The following is a 20,514-nucleotide window of genomic DNA, read 5'->3' on the forward strand; positions in this document are numbered from 1 at the left end:
CACACACACACACAGTCCAAAGCCAGATTTATCCCTTCCACTATACACAGTTTAACGGCCTGTCTTCACCTCTGAACTGAGATCAGTGTCAAGTCAGTCTGCTCAGCTCCACACTGCAGCACCAGCAGACACTCAAGTTGGTCTGAGATCAGCACTAAACAGAGGCGACGATGGACGTGTGGGTGTGTGGCTGGAGGTGTGAGGAGAGCTGATGGATGGAGGGAGAGAAAGGACGTCATTACGCCCGTGATTCACACATTGTAAGTAGGTTGTGGGGAGGAAAAGATAAACCTGATGGTTACACTCAGAATTAATCCTGCTGAGTAACAGTGTGTGTTACAGGAGATGAAAATACACGCAGCAGATTTTATGTGTTTTTTACTCCTACTTTGCATGTAAGCAAATGCTTTCTTAATTTCATTGACAGCAGAGTGGGCTGATAGTAGGCTGGGAGGATGGAAAGTTTGACTGCAGGGAGAGTCGGAGGTGGATATGAAGTGGGAATAAATGCCCTGAGGTCAATACCAAAACAATTGCTAATGCACTCAGCAGTGACAGACAGAAAATCTGATTCTTTCAGCAAATAAAGACTGGTTTCAACACTGGTTTTGTTCCCTGCTTTTGTCCTCACTTTTTTGAATTCATAAAAGATCATTAAGAAGGCTGCTTTTGGGAGTGGACAGATAGATTATTATATTTTATATATAAGTTCAGAGTCCTAAGAGGCCTTGAAATGTCATATAAGAGAGCTGGCCGGGGGTTGGGGTTGGATAACATAAAATCCGAATCCTTTGAAATCCCTAATTGAATTCACTGTATGGCTTTCAACATTTAAAAATAACAAAATATGACATTCAATTTAAATCATATTTAAATGTTAAAACAGAAACAGTTTTGAGTTTCAACATATTAATGTTTAATTATATGTCTGACACTTGGAAACAAAATATTACAGGAAATACAAAGCTTAATTACATTTTACCTATTGCATTTGAAGTATTTCAATTAGAAATGTTGTAGTATTTGATAGTGTTATATCTTTTTCGTTTAGTTTTCTCCATGTACCGCCAGAGGTACACGTACTATTGTTTGAGAACCAGTGTGCTAGAGGAAAGGTCATGGAATAATCAAAGTCATCCTCATCAAGACTCTGGGGATCATGAATATTTATATTTCAGTCTGGATCAAAGTGGTGGACGAACTGATCGAACGTTGCCATCCATAGAGCCATCACACTTGCATAGCCGAAAATACTCAACTGACTGGGTCCTCAAACTTCCTGTCGTATGCATTTACACCTGTGTATAGTCTGCTCCTGTACATTATGAAAATGACAAATGGCACAGATGACAACTTCAGACCATGGATAAATCACTTTGGACACTATTTTGCTGAGCTTTTTATCCCCCTCCCCTCCCGCTCTGCCTCGTTTCCTCTTTATTACTGAAAGAGATGAATTCATACTTTATGCTGCTACTGGCTCAGCAATACACTGTGGAAAGGGAATATCCATCTCTGACATACATACACAGAGACTGTAGTGAGTATTTGGGTTGGATTAGGATTATGATGATGGAAACAATCATTATGCTGAAAAATATTGGTGAAGATACCAGCATTAATATCTGAAATGTTTCTAATCAACTGACTATTGTGTTACAGTACAGCCTTTTGCATGGACAGTCGAAACCCCTGCTGTTTCTTGGACTTCTCAGGAAACTAATTTCTATTGTTTAACCAATGGCCGTCAGATTGTCTGGCAAGTGTGATTTAGCTGGCAGAGAAAGAGACAAAAAGCCACACAAATATGGCAGTGGGAGAGCACAAAAGTGCACATGAACAAACACGCAGCTTGACAATGAGTGAAGCAGACAGATTGTGTGAGAATGAACAAGAAGAAAGAATGAGGAATTTCAAATAATGGCAGCGAAAAATAGTTGGGTACGCAGAGTGCGAGTCAGAGAGGGAGTCAGCTTGTCACAGATGTCCACGCTTTTGCTTTTCCCTCCAGATCTGTGGCAGCATCCAAATATAAATGCCAATCGCTGACGTGAGAGCAGCGTCAGGTGTCATGTCAGCCATGTCATACTGAGTGACACTTTCGGTAGGGGCGGATCCCAGTTCAGTGGGAGAGGGTGATGCAATCAGCATCAACCCGACTGTAAAGAGCCGACGGCTGCAGAACACACAAGATCACGTAGTGACATTTTTTGTGTGGGTGTGAGTGTGGGAGCGCACATGCATGCAAGTCTGTTGATCTGTCTGCATTTGTTTGCGTGTCCATGCAAGAGAGGCTTGTCAAAATCTTTTTGAAGTTGATTGATGATAATTTACATGCACATTTTCTCGCTTACTGTCTTTCTCTTTATGTTTCTCTCAGTCATTCGTCAGATAATTTGCATCAAACACCAGACAGAATAAGGATATCATACTGTGTGTGTTGTGTGTATATTTTTTCCCTTAAGAGAAAGATTTGGTGGTTGAATGCACTTTATGTGCATATGAGAACAAGGTCACAATGTTGTGTCATAAATTGTTACTGTAAAACTCTTTCTCTCTTTCTTCTGTCAGTGTGCTGTTTTGTGGTTCACAAACGGTGCCATGAGTTCGTCACCTTCTCTTGCCCCGGAGCCGACAAGGGTCCCGACACAGACGTAAGTTGTTAATACTTTATACATCACTTCTTAAAACCTGAGTTCATCTGTTTGCACACAAAGTCACACCGTAATCATTTTATGGCACTACACCATGGGCAAGATATGTTTTTTAAAAATAGGTATTGGTATTATTCTCTAGCATGTATTTTTAAATAGTTTCAGTTTCGCTTATATTTTGACTTTTTTGATAAAAAAAAGTTTTTTTTACGCACATCAATGTGAACGCCATTCATATGTCAAAGAAACAGAAAATCCAAAAAGCTGAGCCAAAAGCAGTTTAAAAGATGGATACACTTCTGAGTCATGAGAAATCAAGTCTTCTCAACATGTGCAAATAAAGTTCAACAGGAAACTAAAACTCCTCTGCCCTCACTGTGTGTGTAGGTGCACAGCTCTGCAGCAGGCTAACACACACTTCCAATAAAGGTTGAAGACAGTAGTTAGCCTTTACTGAGTAGAAGTCTTTACTGGAAGCAGTGGTGAAGCTGTGAACATTGTATGGAACAATGAATACAGTCATAGTGACAAATCAGAAAACTATGAGATCCCATAAATAAGAATTACACCCAAGGTGTTGGATTCACAAGATTAGCTGTCAGGTTAGTTACATTGTCCCTCATGCTAGAGAGAAACAAGGTATCATCACTGAAAGATCAACAATAACCATACAGAGTACACAATATCTAAAAGTGTAAAGAGTGCAGTGCCGCTAGAACATTATTATTCAGTAAATTATACTCTCTCATTTGCATTCAGGCTGACCCTTAAACAATTCAAGCAAGACCAGCACATCAATAATATGTTACGAGAGGGAGTATTGCAATATATCATCGTATTGATTTTTTTGTGCCTGTCTGTAAAAAGTCAACACTCTGAATCTGCAGTATATTTCATGTGGAGCACTTCACTGTTTGCTTCCACACATCAGGCGTGATAACATGGTCTCTCATTAGCCTCCTCTCTTTCCCCCCAAGCCCATCTAATGCTATCGGGTGGCGCTCTACCAGGGTGGTGGTGTTTTATCAGTGTTGTAGTGTGACCTCTGTGGCCCCTCGGGATCTCTGTTTGAAGTGTGACCCTGCTGTAGCAGTTGAACCTCAGTCTCCTCCTCCCTCCGGCCATAGGAACGGGTATCTGTCCTTGGTTAGATAAGAGATGGAGGTCAAGCGCAGCTGCAGCACGCACTGATGTCTGTGTACTTACATGCAACAAGCTCTATTGAGGCAGTCCAGCCAATAACACACATGCAGAGGTTAAGCCCCCATACCATCCTACAGAGGTGTGGACTCAGACTCGACTTGACAAAATTAAAAAAACGTATATATACTATTTATATATATACTAAACTCATACATTTATGTTATGTTATTTAGTTTTAGGTATTAAAAGTGTGCCACAAATCAATTCATGTCCCTTCATTTTCTGAATCAACTAAATACAACAAGACAGGACAGAAACATAAAATTCATTCTGTTGTGGTACCGGTTTATAGTGCTATATGCTAGGGAGCGGCTCGGTAGTGAAATGGCTACAGCGCATGACTTGGCTGCACAGTTGCAACTGTTGCAGGTTTGATTCCAGATGGCGACCCGCATCAAAGCCGTGCCTTAATGTTTTTTCACAAATTTGAGAATCATGTAGTTTCCTGTGCAAAATGTAGAGGCATACGTGACCAAATACATTTCTTTGTTTATAGTTGTCAAATGCAGACCATGCAGACCTGTACCCTCATAATCATAATAATGACTTGAAACACTCAGTCTGATTTTATTCTCACTGGAACAAGTTGCCTTTGTTTTTGAATTAATTATACAAAAGAACTCCAAAAATCTTAACTATTTTTGCAATTTGCTCTTGATCCATGTTAAATTGCCATTATATTTGGTGACTTGTTTAGGACTCAAAAATCTTGGCACTTGACTTGAGATTTGTCAATTTTGACTTAGGATTTAAGTACAATGACTTGGTGTGACCTCTGCTGTGCCATCATACTTTCTTCATCTCTACTGTACGAATGCAAACACAAAAGCCAATTAGACGCTGGCGTTCTCACTCTTTAGCTTGTAAAGCCAATTAAGACGCAGACACCCATCCACACCAATATCCTCCCATGTATACACGAGCAAGAACATCAAAATCTCTCTGTTTTTAATGACTCCACTGTCTTTTGTCCATTTGATTAACTGTAATGACGACACTCTGTTTGTTCGGCGCCTCCTCGCTGTGATTTTCGGGCTCTCCTCATTAAATAACGTCAGAAGTTGTTTTAAGGTGTTTTTAAAAGGATAGAAAGTAAATGCAGTTCAGTGAAGCTCTCGCACCTCAGGCAATTAAGAGGACACTTTTGTTTTGTGACTTGTGTTTTATCATCTTTTATCAGAGCAATTACTTTGTATTGGCTTCTGTTCATCTTCTTTTCTTTTTAAAGACTCATTACTCTCTCTCTTTCCAAGACCCATTGTTAATTTTCTGTATCACTCCTGAGCTACCTTCTTGTTATTCAACCATGCATCTCCTCAGCTCTATCTGTCTATCTTCCTGCTGTCTCTGTCTCTCTCTTCCTCTCTTTCATCTTTCTCTCTCTCACGCACACGCACACACCTACATTGCGTCTTTAAGTGTCGATTGTGAATTTTTTGGGTCTGCCTGTTTTTGTGCCCATTATCTACCGACTGGCTTTGAGTGAATAGAGAGCCCTTTGGGGATGGACCTCTTTGAATTACCATATGATGATACAGGACTATTTCATACACAAACAGCTCTTCTTTTAAACCGCAAAGCACTTTTTTTCCTTTAAACCTGTCAGTTTTTCACAATTTTCTCAATTCCATGTAAGTTTAACTACAGACCAAACAGTCAACTTACCTGAGATGCTACCAGCTGCCTGAAATGGTTCTGCAACTAAAGAAGACAAGTTTCCTTTCTTACTTTGTAATAAATCACAGCTAAAGATGAAAAGTTACTTTACTTCACTCACTTTTATTGAAGCAAGATTCTGTTTGTTTTTTCTTTCTTTAAATTTTGACTATTTATATTTTTCTGACAACTTCTAATCCTTTTTTATGTCAATGAATATAAGCTGGCGTTTTTTACAGTGCACCATCTCGTGCCTTCAAGCAGTGCTATAGTCCAACTCACAGAGTCAAGGCCGAGACAAAAAAACAAGAAGCTCATTGACGTGTCTTTAGGATGACAATGGATAGTCTAGGGCAAAAGTAGCTCAGGCTGCAATTCATCAGTTAATTCTTTGTTTTGGTCTTTTCACTGGATTTGTTGATAGTAAGAAAACTATAGAATGAATATCACCAGGCGTATGCTGTAACCATTAATCCAATAATTGATTAATCGGCCTGTGGACGTGAATGACAGTGACTCACCAATGCCTATCCATCCATCCATCACTCAATCTCCACTCCTCCATCCTCTGCCCTTCAGCTTCTGAATCAGTGTGGTGTCATGACTCCCTGAAATCTGGCTTGAGGCTTGGATGCACACACACCCACACACACACACACACACACATACAAACACATACACACACACATCCTCTGCCCCTTTGCACTGTGGGTTGTGAGTGACCCTTGTGCCTGCCTCAGTGCGTGATTGGCGTCATCTGTGCGGCAGATGCTTTGATCCACTCGCAGAACAACATGGAGAAGAGAGAGAGATGTTCGCATTAGCATTTGAGTGAAAAGTGCTCTCTCTCTCTCTCTCTCTCTCTCTCTCTTGTCTTTTTCTGGTTTTCATTCAGCACATTGTGAGGCGTAGGTGGTAAATAGTGCTGTATTATCAGTCAAGGATCACTCTGGAAACAGTGAATGAAGGTGACTCATCCATAGAGAAACAATATAGGTTTCACAACCAGGTTACATGTACATAAGAGGCCTGGATCTTTAACCAGATCAAGCCCTTTTAAAGTCTTCCCATTTTCCTTTTTTTGGTAATATTACTTCATTTCAGTGGCAGATTTGGTTGGTGTGACCGGGAAGATTATGCTTTACATGGGTATATTGCTGTTACTCTCCTTGGCAAATCCTCTCTCCAACCATCTGTCTTGTGCCCTGTTCATTAACAACACTGCTGCTGAGCGTTTGCATGTGTTTCATGTATTTTAGATGGGTTTTTTTTTTTCCCATCCTGCCCCATGTGTTTCATTTATCACGTGTATTTGCCTTACTGGACATTTTTTTTATACATTTGTAGGATTTGGATATTTGTGTGTTGTGGATATTTATTAAATGCAATGTTAAAAAAATATCATATGTTTCAAATCCGACCATGTGCACAATGTCAAAGTCTTCAATGCAACATTAACTATTTCTGTTTATTTATTGTTTATTTAAGAATTCCCATTAAAAGCACATCTATGTGCCTCTAGTTTCCTGGGGTCCTAAACATCAAAAATACAGTACAAACATAAAAATAAGAAAATACAAACAACTTAAAATATAAAAGTACTATGCAAATCAACTGATGAGTGAAGACGAGAACAAAGTGATAAAAGGTAATAATGCAATTAACATCAAAATAAAGAAGAAAGAAGAAGAAGGAAAAAAAACTAACAATCAGACCAGGGGTTTGTTCTTATGCTTTTATATTGCAAGATATTTCTTTCTGGGCTTTCTGAAAGTTCTTTTATTATTAACAGTAGATGTGATATCTGTGGGCAGAGAAATCCAGAGTGCCATTGACCTGTATATGACAGTAATAAAGAAGAAAATTTGTTCTTGGAGCCGGGAGCGTTATGTGACCAGAGGCTGCTGCGTATCTACATTCATCAAAGCATTGCCCTATGTGAAGTGAAAACAGCAACTACAAAGGTTGGATAATTTTAGATTATTAACCACAGTGATTGAATGTGTGGGAGAAATTATTATTTTCATTATCGAATAACCTGCAAATTATTTTCTCAGTGAATCTATGGATCATTTGATCTATAAAATCGACAATTTATTTAAATCACTTTTTTGTTGACCAATTCTCTAGAACCTGTTTTTGTCTGAAAAAATTGCTTCAAACGTTAAAAAACTTTTAATTAATTAAGTTTCTGTCGGTCAAACAAATTAATCAGTTGTCTCAGCTATGGTAAAAAGTTGATTTCCAAAATATGTATATATATAAACTTATTGTGACTTATCTTCATAAGGTAGTTTCCTACACTCAAAACAGAGGAACTGGATGTTATAGAGTGTGGTCAAGTACAACAGTAATAAAGTAGTAATACAAGTAAGAAATATGCACCGATTGATGGATCACTGCCTTATAATTTGCAAGACAGTTGGTCAGTCAGTATCCAGGAAGAATCCCTGGTGAGGAGTTGAGGTTTTTGGAGAACTTGTGCCGTACTGAGCAGGTTGGTGAGCGAGCATTTATAAAGAATTGACATATTTTACACATTTTATGTTTCCTATGAGCTCAATCTGTTCTGGCTCCATGACAGATATTCCCACAGTGCCAGACGACTTAGAGGCTGCTGCTGACAATGAAACTAAGCAAAGAGCCACTTGAATTCATGGGACTGTACCAAGTTTTTCGTCTCACATGGTCCCAGTTTGACAGGCATCCTAAAATCCATCATATTGCCAGGAACATATTCCTGCTGCCTAAAATGAGTGTTACACACAACAGAGTAAGCCAAACCTCTTAGCCATGATAGCTACTGTTGTTTTCTGTGTATTTTGGTCCTTTTGGCTCATCCACAGTATAAATATGTTCTATTCAAACTATCATTTTCATGAACCCAAATCCAACATTTTCTTTTCTAGCACAATAAATTGCACTGGCTTAAAAAGCTACTTATCATCTGCTGAAAGTGTTGCTTTTACTGATCTCCTGTGGTTTTACTTCTTATCTTACAGTGATGTAGAAGTGTACTGTCAGTATCGTTGTGACATCGCTCTTGGGTGTGGTTACAGATGCCACACTCATCAGCAATGGTGGAAGAAGTATTCAGATCATCTACACTATAAAAAATACTCCAGTACAAGTTAAAGTGCTGCAGTCAATATTTTACTTAATTAAAAGTATAAGCAACAAAACATTTACGATGATGGGTGTATTAATATGTAAGCTGTGCTTAAATGTTGTAGCTGGTGCAGGTGGAAATGATTTTTATTACTTATTATACTGTGAAGGAGTTTAATCTTTAACTATGCATCAGATTATGAACTAAGAATATTTTTTAAATGTAGAAAATATATGTAACTGTTGAATAAATGTAGTGGAGTAATAAGTATACTGTCTACTTCTAAAATGTATTCGAAGTATGAAGTAGCATAAAATGGAAATACTTTAGTTAGTTATCTAAATTACAGTACTTGAGTAAATATACTTAGTTACTTCCCACAACTTCCCTTCAGTGTTCAACAGATCTAAAACTAAAAACAGCAGTAAAAACTTAAATCACTGGCACTGCTCTATGCAGTAGCATGTTCAGCTTCTCTTACAAACTCCTCATCAAGTAAGTATCGAGTTGAGTACTGCAGCCATGCTCCCCACTCTGTAACTCATTACAGCAGTCATCAGCGCTCAGGCCTGTTGATACTCTGACTCTGCTGAAACCTACACCAGTGGCTTAATTGGAATGACGAGCAGAGTGAGAGGCATCATTAGCCACTGGCTCCGGTGAAAATGAGGATATTGCTGAGAAAAGGACAGGAGAGCAGTGATTTGTCTACATTTTTTATCCCTCAAAACAAAGTTGTAGTTCTTAGATATGAAATCTTCTTGCACATACATCTGTGCAGCTCCTGCAGTATACTGTAGGTGTAAAGGGATAAGCTACTGAAACATTACTTTGACTCAAAATATGAACATATGCCTTTAAATTGCTGAATTTATTCCCACAAATATGTGGAAGAATGTGTTGTTGTTTTATCTTGCAAAACATTATTACAGACATCCTAGTTTTTCCATTATTGTAGGAAAAAACATATTTACATTAGATAAAAGTCAGATAAAAACTTGATAAATTCAATGTTTGTCACTTTATATAAACCCAACTTCACGGATCACAGGGATTACTAATTACTAATTACAGGGAAAAGTTTCATTTCCATCTGCGCAGGAGGCAAAATGTTTAAATAAACTGCTTGCAAAAAGCTCAACGGTTTCCAGTTCAGTAGTTAACTATCAGTTGTATCCAAATGAGGTCATCTGTAATTCAGCTGCAGTTTGTCAGTGATTACCAGAGGCACAGTTCAGGTCTGAGAAGCTGCAAGTGTCCGTGTTCAGAAAAATTAGTTAAGGAAGAGACCACACTGATTCTCCCTAAACTGAATTATACGTGCTTGTGGATGAACTAAATCAGCATACTAAGAAGTGTGTTTGTGTGTGTGTGTGTGTGTGTGCGCATGTGTCTGTCCTTGTGTAGATGTGTTTGTGTACGGTACATATTCATATACAAGATTTGATTTTCCACGTTTTTGAGCCTTTACAAGACAGTTTCTGCACATGGATTCGCTATGTTTCAGTGCCTGTAATTCTTTTTGTGTTGGCTTGTCTTCTTGCCTCTGTGTGTGTGTGCTGTGTGTGTGTGTGTGTGTGTGTGGCTGGCACCCAGGTGCCTTAGCTACTGGTGTCTGGTGCCAGAGAGGACGGTAAGCGTCTCCTATGACAACTTCTGCAATAAATATTAGTTTGAAAGAAGTTTTTAATGTTATCCAATTTTTGTTTAGACTGTATATCAGAGGCACTGGGTTTATGGCACATAAATATTACTATTATTATTTATATAGCACCTTTCTTAACAAGGTTATAAAGTGTCTTACAGAAAAAACAGCAGATAAAGAACTAATTCAACAATAAAATAATAGAGACAATAAAAACAACAGAGGGATCGTACAAAAACAACTCAAGTTAACATGAAGGCAGAAGCTTTATTGGATTAAGACTTTGGCGTTGACCCTGTTGATTAAATAGATCGATATAGAGAAAGCCCCATAAATAGCAGCCAGTGCTCACACGTACACACCTATGATGACACATACAACACAAATACACACACACACGCACACACTCAAAGCAGGCCTTAAATGAGGTTTTAACCCAGAAAAGATATGATTATTAATTTTTCATGTACGTGTAATCTATAAACCTTGATCAGCCAGTTCCTGACGGTTCTCTGATGGTGCTTACTTTTTGCAAATTCTGCAGCTTCTCTAACTAAATAAGCCATTTAAAAAACAAACCACTGCATTATCTGAAAATTGCATTGTCACAAAGTTTCTTGATGTTAGGTAGTTTGTATGTAGTAGTATGTAGTTTATATGGTCATGTTGTTCTTGTGTTAGCTTCAGTTATGTGACTGCATTTAATTCTGACTCTAATATTTTGCCACTGCTCTTTCTTGTACACCTTTCAAATGAATATTACCCTTGTCCTGATGACATGAATATGAGCGCACAATCAGTCACAGCCTTCCTGAAATCGCAGAGGAGCTCATATTGATGTTCCACTTATCTGTGCAGAAAAAAAAACAACCAAGATGGCTGGCTGCTTTACTGCCTGATGCACAGTACCTGTCAACTGTCATCTGCCTACTGTCAACCTGTATAGAAAGAGAAAGCCCAAGCATCACACTGAGTCAGATGAAAAGAGTTGAGTTTCTGCATCACTCTGACACATTGACAAGTGGTGAGCTGAAACATGGAAAATCCCTTGTTCCTTCCATCTCATGGTCCTGCTGTTGGCAGCTGTGACAGCTCAGTGTTTCTTTGTTTTTTACTGTTAACCCCCGGTTGCAGCCTCTGTCCTGATGCAGCTACCGGGCATCAGTGCAGTTCTGAAAACATTTATCCTCTTATTTATCGTATTTGTTCACCTCCAATTCAATTACTTTTAAATTTATTTCTTTTTTTTATGTTGTCCATTCTTTGCTTGACTTAAAAAATTTCACTTTCAAACTCCTGTGCTCAGAAATCAGTGACTTCAGGTCTGTTTCATGCTACACATACATCAGTGACTTAGCAAAGGGTGGTGGCTGCATTAGCTGCGCCTGATAGCATACAGTAGCCCACACTTCAGCTGCGTCTCGCACCATTAGCCTGCCAGTCTCGGGCTATTCCCAGCAGTTCAGCTCTAACCTGCAGCAACAGCTGGGAGATGCTAGCTAACCCGCCTGCTACAGCAGCTTACACAATGTCAAATCTCTCCACATGTCAATGCTGAAGTGCACAGAGCGCAGATTAAAGCTTAGAGTCAAGCTCAGCGTGCCAACACGTGCTGCAAAATGCAGCCACAAGAGCAGGCAGGGGGGTGATGAATTATCTTGATAACTCTGCACAATAGCTTAAAAGACGAACGTCTGTCTGTGTATCGTTAACCCAGAGGAACAGGCCACTCTTTAGATTACAGACGTTATGGTTATGTAAGACAGCTGCACTGAGGCGCTGTGGACATGAGGCTGCTCCTCAGTCAAAAGTCACAATCTGTAAGCAACTTTACTGTGGGCTGAGCAGATGTCCCAGACTGGCTCTGCCTCTGGCCATTTCTCACAGATTGGTCTCAATGAGCGGGACATTATTTTACTTAACTACTATCGGTTTTGACTGCTGCTCAAAAGTTGAAGAAAGTATTTTCCACCAGGTGTCACTGTCTTTTTAAACTGTGTCTTATGTTCGTTCTTCTTTCTGAGCAACATATTGTACAGTGAAAATACAGTGACAACTCTTCATTCAGTTTATGGTGAAAGTAATAATTTATATAGAATTTACAAATATTTATTTACCCCTGTATCTATACTTTATATTCCATTACTGTGGATGCATGCATTTATTTAATTTAACAATATTATTCAGGAATAGTTTAGCTAATACACAAAAGCAATTAAATCTGAGAATGACCTGCAGTAGAGCACAAATCTCCAGAGGTTTATGATGAGCAATCTTGTTTATTCATAATTTGTTCATTATTACCCCTGATATTTAAATATTTAACAAAGCATTAATTCAAAGCCAAAAAAACCCAACCTGTAGCTGATGTTACAGCCCCTGCTGATGACTTTTATTTTTTTAATTTTAATTTTACCATGTTTCCATCTATAAGATTAGCAACAACATTTAACTTCCTCCATTTTCACACGTTACACTGAGCTTAATAAAAAGAATATATAAACTAGAACCAATAGGTTTACCAAAAAAACAGAGATCATTTTGACTAATTTATTCCTGGAGTTGGGGTAAAACATACATATATGCACTATGGACAGGACTTAAAATCACTAAAAAAATCATTCCACCTCCCCGTGGAGAAATGAACCCAATCTGAATTGGGCTTTACTTTAAATTATTTGTAACAAAAATCCTTGAAACTTTCATAGATGTTTTGCAGCTCCTCATCTAAAGTTGTGGCAAAAATTCACAAGACGTTCAATAATATTTAATCAAAAATGATTACCATTACCGGTTGAGAGATCAAATTTACAGGGTCATTGCTCCATCTGGTCCAAACTTAGCAAATGGACTTTTTGTTATTTAGGTCAAAAGGAAAATGCTGCTCGAGTTTTCGTGAAGTGATGTTCATGAGATATAAACTACATGAAAACCCATACTTTAATTATCAGAAATCAATAAGCTTGGAAGTCTCAGATGTCTGAACAGCTGGAAAATATGAGGGATTACATAAGATGCTGATTTAATCACAGATATCAAATGGCAATCTGCAGTTATTGGTATCATGCCTTATTACATAAACCAGTGTGTCAGTTAGTTAATGAATTTTGGTGCTTGTTGGGGACACTCTGGTTTCTACCTGCTGTCCCAAGGCAGGAAACATTACTGGAAAATATGAGTTGCATGAAGACTCCCAGTGGCCAAATCTGGATATTAAACAACAGAAAACTTGCTTTTTGTGTAAGAATAACACATAAATAGGAATGTACTATGCCAACGAAGTTACACACACCTAAACTCATTTACATCAATACATCTTATTATTGTTATACCTGCCATGTTTACACCTCTTCCTTGTGCTTGCATGTGAGTGCACAGAGATATAACACACATGGTGTCAGACGGTCTCTTTTTAATGCTGCTTACACGGTGTGCAAATGAAAACATCACACGTTGCCTAAATGCAGCACGTCTAAATGCTGGAGTGTGAAGAACACTGTTTGCATGGCTGTCCCCAGGCTGTGCTGCAGAGAGAAGGGAAACACTCTGTCGCCTCTCACCAACAGTCTGCTTCTCCTCGCCTTGGGTCTCTTTACCCTTATTATCTGTCATCCTGCTCTACTCGTGTCTGAAAATGGCCACCTTACCAAAACACACACAGTGGGGCATCTCTGCTGTAGCGCAGCCACCAGCTGACGTGTGCAAATGCCTGCCTCTGTTACAGCAGCGCAGGCCCTGCACAGCAGTGGGTGGGGCACAATTTAAAAGGTCTGAGCCGTTGGGCCAATAAACCGGCAATTTGCCTTTCACAGCCAGGGATATTTTTGTCTGTAGTGGTTTACAATGCTAACCTAGGGCTGCAACTAACAGTAATTTCCATTATGAATTAATCTGTCAATTTTGATTAATCAATTAATTGTTGAGTCTGTAAAATTTCATAAAAAATGCCCATCATAATTATCTAGAGCCTCAAATGGCTTGCTTTGTCTGATTAACAATCAAAAACTCAAAGACATTCAGAGAAAGCGTGAATATTCATGGCTGATTAATGATGATTAATGTTGTGTTGATTCATTAATTTAATGCGACTCCACATTGTGATTAATATAGTTGGCTGTTATGGAGACTCCTGCCTGTTTTGTTCTTAGAAAGGTTTCAGTATGTATCCATGCAGCCTGGTGAGGTACTTTGTTCGGCTTCACAGACAGTAGATTGTGTTTATCTTGCATTTTTGCATGTCAGCATATTTGTCTACAGTCTTAAAGTCTGTCAGAGCCTGCTGCTGTGTGTGTGCAAGGCAGATTTTCAATCTTTTTTTCACACACTTTTTTCACAACAGATTCTAGGAAGTTGGAAAATTGGAGTATTGAATTAAAGGATGCCCTATGGAGTTTTTCACCACTAGTGCTTTGGAGCAATATATTTATGTTATTTAAGTTATATTTACATGCTGTCTGTTCCTGTACACGTGACCATGGACTTTTTAAGAAAGTTGGATACGGCACTACTACTCAGCCTGGCTGCTTGTTTGACCCAGTGGCCACTCACGGTACTGCCAGTAAATGTGTCCCAACAAGCATTTTTCCCCTAAAGCACCATTCTAATAGAGACATCTCTGTCTCTGTCTCTCTGTTGATGGCACACCTCCAACTGCAAACAAGGCCTGTTATATTATGATATTTTGTATTTATATATATTTTAATCCATGTTTTTATATTATAAAACTTTCTCAGAGCCTAGAAAAGCTATTTTAAAGTGCATGATGTCATCCCAACTTAAAGTCTATTGGCAGTGGGCCGCCCCATGTGGAAGTAAAACCAGAAGCTAAATGGGCGTCTTCTTTGAGTCTAGTATCCAGTTCTTATAACACATCCATGGTGAAGACACACATGGGCACGCTGGTGAAACACTACACATTCCTGCCAATGGTTTCACACTATTCCACGGATCTACAGGTGGCGATAATGTGCGAAATAATGCAGCAATGTGCCTGTAAAAAACAGGGAAGAAGAAGTAGACTTGAATGCAAACAATGCAAGTTTTAAAATAAAAACTCAGCTTTGCAAATGTTTTATGTGGAAGGAAAGCCACTCAACATGTTTGCTGGATCAAAAACATACACACAATGTGTTTTTGGTTCAGGAAGTTATTATAGCAGACTCTCAAATGCAGTATTTTCCTACACTCTTGTACACTTCACATTTTGTTTCTCCATTTGCTTTGAGATGAGTTTGATTACATGGTCACACTGAAGCTGCACTGTTACTTCAAAGCAAACTTTTGTTTTCCCTCCTACCATAAGTTCAGCTAGATAAAACAGGAAATATGACCCTAACAGCTGCATAAAACAACACTGTCTCCTCCACCTTCGTCTGTGCGCTTTCCTGAAGAAAACATATTTAATAATTTGATTATGTAATACCGCTGTGTGTGCGTGAGTTCATATCTACTGTATATTTGTGCGTGCTGCGCAGCATACGTGATGAGTGGATCTTCCTTTTGTTTATTAACAGTGCGGCTCATTAAAACCTCCTTGTGGGCTGACAATAACAGAAGCCTTCTGCCTAGATAGACTCCACAGAGCTGGACAGGAGAGGGAGCACAGGAGGAGGAAACAAGTGCAATTAAGAAGATAGAGAAGATTTACTTGAGAGTTTAAGTGTAACAGTTGGGTGGACATTGCAATGATTAAAGCCACAGGCTCATTTCAGCCCACACAGCTGCTATGTTACACATGGGACGATTGGTATCAAATCTTGTTTGGGTTAAGGAGTCATAGAGCTAATGGAGAAACACTTCCTCAGCACAGTTGGCTCTGTTATTAGCCTTACAGTTTTTCCAACCTAGTGTGACCAATGCATTTGTAATGGAGGGTAATTAAGGCTCGATCATCTCGAAGATAAACATGGATACCATTTCAGCAAAGATAGAACCATTCATCTTGCTTATCAACATGACCCGCATGCCAATTATGTCCAACTTCCTCGTGAAATGTTAATTAATGGGAGTAGGTCATGTCTTTTAATAAGGGAAAATCTAAGTGTGCTGAAACGTCTGACATTTTCAAAGGGGATGGAAGTCTTGCTACAAAAAGAGAGGCTTGCAGAAAAAGAGAGAAATCTAAGGACGAATGAAGACAAGAAAAAGTAAAAGTAAGGAAGAAAGTAAAGAGAAATTGAGACATCAAACCAGAGGTAGTTTGGAAATATGAGTAGGCATTGAGCTCCCATCAAAGTTTTCATAATTTAGGTGGAATTTCGTGAATCTTCTTCTGGGGAAAAGAACAGAGAGCTGCTGCACCTGAGGTCCCAGTCTTTAAAAGAAGCATGAAAGTAGGAGGAGGAGTGGGTAATGAGGACGGAAAGGAGAAGGAGAAGGAACATTTGAGGAGGGGCAGTAAGTAATGTGAAGGAAGAAGTAGTTCATGGAGGTCAAGCAAATATGGGGAATTGGGAGAGTAGAAGGGGAAAATCTACAGCATTGTCATTTACCCTCACAAGAACCCGGAGGAAGCAAAAGTAGAGCGAAGGAGGAGGTCTGGGAGCTGGAGGGCGCTTTCTGCCTGCAGGGAAGATGGAGGAGGAGAGAAGAAGAAGACATATGAGAGTAGAGAAGAGGAGGAGAATGTGGTTTGTAGTACATTGTGCGTGTCAAAAGGCCAATTCCCTGCTGGGCTGTGATGAGCAAGAGGAGGAGCATAAATCAGGGCGCAATGGAGATGTAGCATAATTAGCTTAGCCTGCGATATGAGCTTCACGGCCTGTGAGTGGCCTTAAACTCCACACACACACACACAGTTACTGTAAAGAGCGTATGATGATAATGATAATGTGTACAGCTTCAGTGCATGATCACCCTTGTATGTACTTTCACCGTGGTTGCCAGTGTTGGTGTGTTCTCCAAGTTCTGCATGTGTGTTTACCTCCTGCTGGGCCGTATGGTGTGTGACTGTATGTGTGTGTGTGTGTGGGCGACCTGCCCTTCTCTTTGCCAATTGCATCTGTTCTCTCTCCTCTCATTTTTAGGAGCATTTGGTCCTTCAGAACATTATTTGGTCCTCTGTCTTTCTTCTCTTCTTCTCTGGTGCAGAATCAAACAGTGGAGAGACGGCATTATTGTCAGACTATTCATAGCTTCATAGCTTGTGTCAATCATTGGTGTTTAATCATATCTTGGCACTCAAACTGGGACCTTTCATTAGATGAGTTACATTGTCTGTTGTAACTAAAAATAGATCAACACATTGCTACAGTGTGGAACTGGGCAGTATGACCAAAAGTCAATATAATTTTACATTTGGGTTTTTTTCAGTGCCTCAGATGAGGAGTACTGATCTGATACCAGTGCTCTCTTTTTCCAATATTTAAAATCTATAAACCTCAGTGTTTAGAACTCTTTTGAATCATTTTATGTAAGGTAAGATGAGAAAAGGGATAATTGTGGCACTAAAAAACAAGTGACTGTGACTGAATGAACCTAACTAAAGAAAAGTGTGTTTAATGTAGATCAATGTTATATTAGCACTGATACCAATCCAGGGGATGGGATTGGTACATCCCTATTTTACATGCAGATATATCCAACAACAGTAAGAAATGTGTGTTTTAAGATGTACTAAGCTCATGTTTTAAGGACAGTATAATATTTGTTTTTATAATATCAGTGTATCAAATTACAATGCGAAAACAATGTAATGTGAAAGGGGTCGCTCGTAGTGATGAACATGAACCTGAATCTGAAGCAGTGGCAGTAATCTGGGTGTATCTGAGTTATCTGAGCCCGAAGGCGAAGCTCTCAATTAAGTTTACATATGTTCCAACCTTCAATTACAATCATGGGCTTTGGATAGTGGCAGAAAGAATTAGGTTGCGCATGGCAGGGTGTCTGGGCTCAGCCTTGGGGACAGGGTCAGGAGGGGGCTCAGAGCGGAACCACTGTCAACAGCTGAAAGGTTACTGCTGAGAGGATCCCGCTGTGAGGGTCCCAAACTGAAAGACAAAGATCCTCATTAAATTGTAAGTACAACTTATCAAAAAGACACAGTTCAATGCAAATTCAGTGCTGTCTTAGTGTAATTGCATGATGACAAAAAAATTGGTTTGCCAACATTTGAAAATTAAACTGTTTTTAAGTTACAAGGTTGCTGTATTGTACGTCTTTTTTAGTCTATCAAGAAATGTTGCTGGTGAGGGGGTTCTTGGAAGAAAAAAGGGGGTACCTTATCAAAAGAAAGTTTGAGAACTCCTGTATTACAATGTATTTCAAATCAATCAAAACAAAACTACTCTACATTATCCTTATAATAATCATGTTTGTTACATTACTTTACATGAGTGAGTTGCACATTTAGCCAGAATCTTGTGATGTGTTTGTGTTTTAGGTGCATCTCTGAGTCAGGTATATTCACAGTCACATATACACACACACACACACTCACACAAACAGATAGCTGCCCCAGAAATGTCAGTCTGAGCCAGTGTTTTTGGCTGCAGTGTTACTGAAGAGAGGAGTTGCTCAGAAAGGTGGACTCTCGAGGAGTTTAGCCTCCCTGACATGTTTACCTCTCCCGGGCCGACACGCTGTGTTATTATGTGACCCAATGCACTCGTACACTAACCTGGTTTGATCTCTTTTAAGTTGAACTTCCTTTGTTTACCTCAAGAACTCTGTATGTTTCTTTGGATCACACTTCTTGGAAACTTTGTATGGCTGGTAGCAATTGGAGGGCTGACATTATTTATGTGGTTTGATACCACATGTCCACATGATTAAATGCAGGAACCTCACCAGCCTGCGCTCCTTTCACCAGATAAACGAGTCCGCTTACCTGATTGAAAGGTGTCGTATTGCGCGATCCTTATCAAACTCTCCACTCATAGAACAAGAGACTCTTTTGTGGCTGCGCTTCACGTCTCAGACCTTTATTTTGTCTTTAATCATTCCAGACACACAAGCACTCATCGCTGGATGTGATTGCTGAATGAATGGAAGCTCATTTAGTGCAGACAGACTAATGATGGTGCTAGATCCTGCTCCCCACTGAGGTGAAGTGTAGAAGATGAATAGTCATAAAACTTGCACTCTCAGCAGGTGAAAGACTCGGAGTGGCCTGTTGGGAAGCGTTTGCAATGAGGAAGCGCACCACAGAGCCTAACCTGATTTAAGAACTTAATGGCTGCGCGGGAACAACACCACACTGCCGAGCATAATTTCATGAAGCTCAAATTGGGTTTTTGTCGTCTATGATTAATGTGCATAACAATGCCTCTGAGTGCATGGAGATTATGGATAACAGAGGTGGATTTAGTAATATCATGTATTCACTTCTTGTTTAAATGCCAATGCAATGGCTGGGCCTCTTTCTCTTTGGCATTTAACGAATCCTAAATTGATATCAAGGTTCATTTAGCTGACTGACTCACTAATAAATGAGAAGATTAAGTCTGAATTTTGGTTTGGAAAACAGACTGCGTGCTGTACCAGAGCCCATGTGAATAGGTCAAGTATCTGTAAAAAATAACATCTCTCTGAAAAATGTTTACAAAAAACTTGTGTTTTCTCCCTCCCTCCTTTCCTTCCTGTTGCCCTCATTCTTCATATTTTCTTCAAGTTCATCACTTCTTTCCTGCAACTTCTGCAGATTGCTTTCATTGTCGTTCAGTCATCACAAATGCAACAGCAAAGACTGACCAGGGACATAAGACTTGCTTTGCTGTCATAAATACAGTTCTCTGTATAATAGACACACATACAAACACACACACAGTGCAGGTGTGTCCTGTGATAATCTTTCTCTGCCGTCCGCCTTTGGTGTGTGTGTGTGTGTGAAAAGTATTTGGTCAGCAAGAGCCTGGAAACAGAAGTGGTTGCATTCTCTTACAGTCCACACCGAGTGCTTCTCTGTTTACTGAACATTTCTGTCTGTCCAGCACAAGAAAGAAGATTTTAAAGCTGCTTGTATCAATATTTCTATATTAATACTTGGAGAAAATGACTGTGTGTAATGTCGAAAGAGTTGCTCATAGGGATGAACCCACAGAGAATAAAACCCTTATCTAAATAGAGAATTTCAGCATCTTTAAGCTTTTTGTTTCTTTTTTCTGGCCTGCAGCTTTATTGATTCGGTTCACTCTCACTGCTTTCATCAGGGTTGTTAGATAGCAAGTAGCTGATGAACATAGCGGAGCATTTAGCAGCTAAAGAGCCAGATATTTCTCTCAGGAGATGGTGGAGACCGAAACGGACCA

General features: G+C 39.3%; 1 protein-coding gene across 2 annotated transcripts in view; it reads left to right on the forward strand.

Annotated features, from left to right (window-relative positions):
• Positions 1-20,514, forward strand: part of si:ch73-374l24.1 (protein kinase C alpha type) — a 94,139-nt gene that overhangs the window by 24,932 nt on the left and 48,693 nt on the right. For both annotated transcript variants that reach the window (XM_035655819.1, XM_035655820.1), the window contains exon 3: positions 2,572-2,654. In XM_035655819.1, coding sequence (XP_035511712.1) covers positions 2,572-2,654 — 83 coding nt within the window. The remainder of the gene's footprint in view (positions 1-2,571; positions 2,655-20,514) is intronic.

The sequence above is a fragment of the Morone saxatilis genome, unplaced genomic scaffold, assembly GCF_004916995.1.
Source record: "Morone saxatilis isolate NCDOM2014 unplaced genomic scaffold, NCSU_SB_2.0 Contig14, whole genome shotgun sequence".
NCBI lineage: Eukaryota > Metazoa > Chordata > Actinopteri > Moronidae > Morone > Morone saxatilis.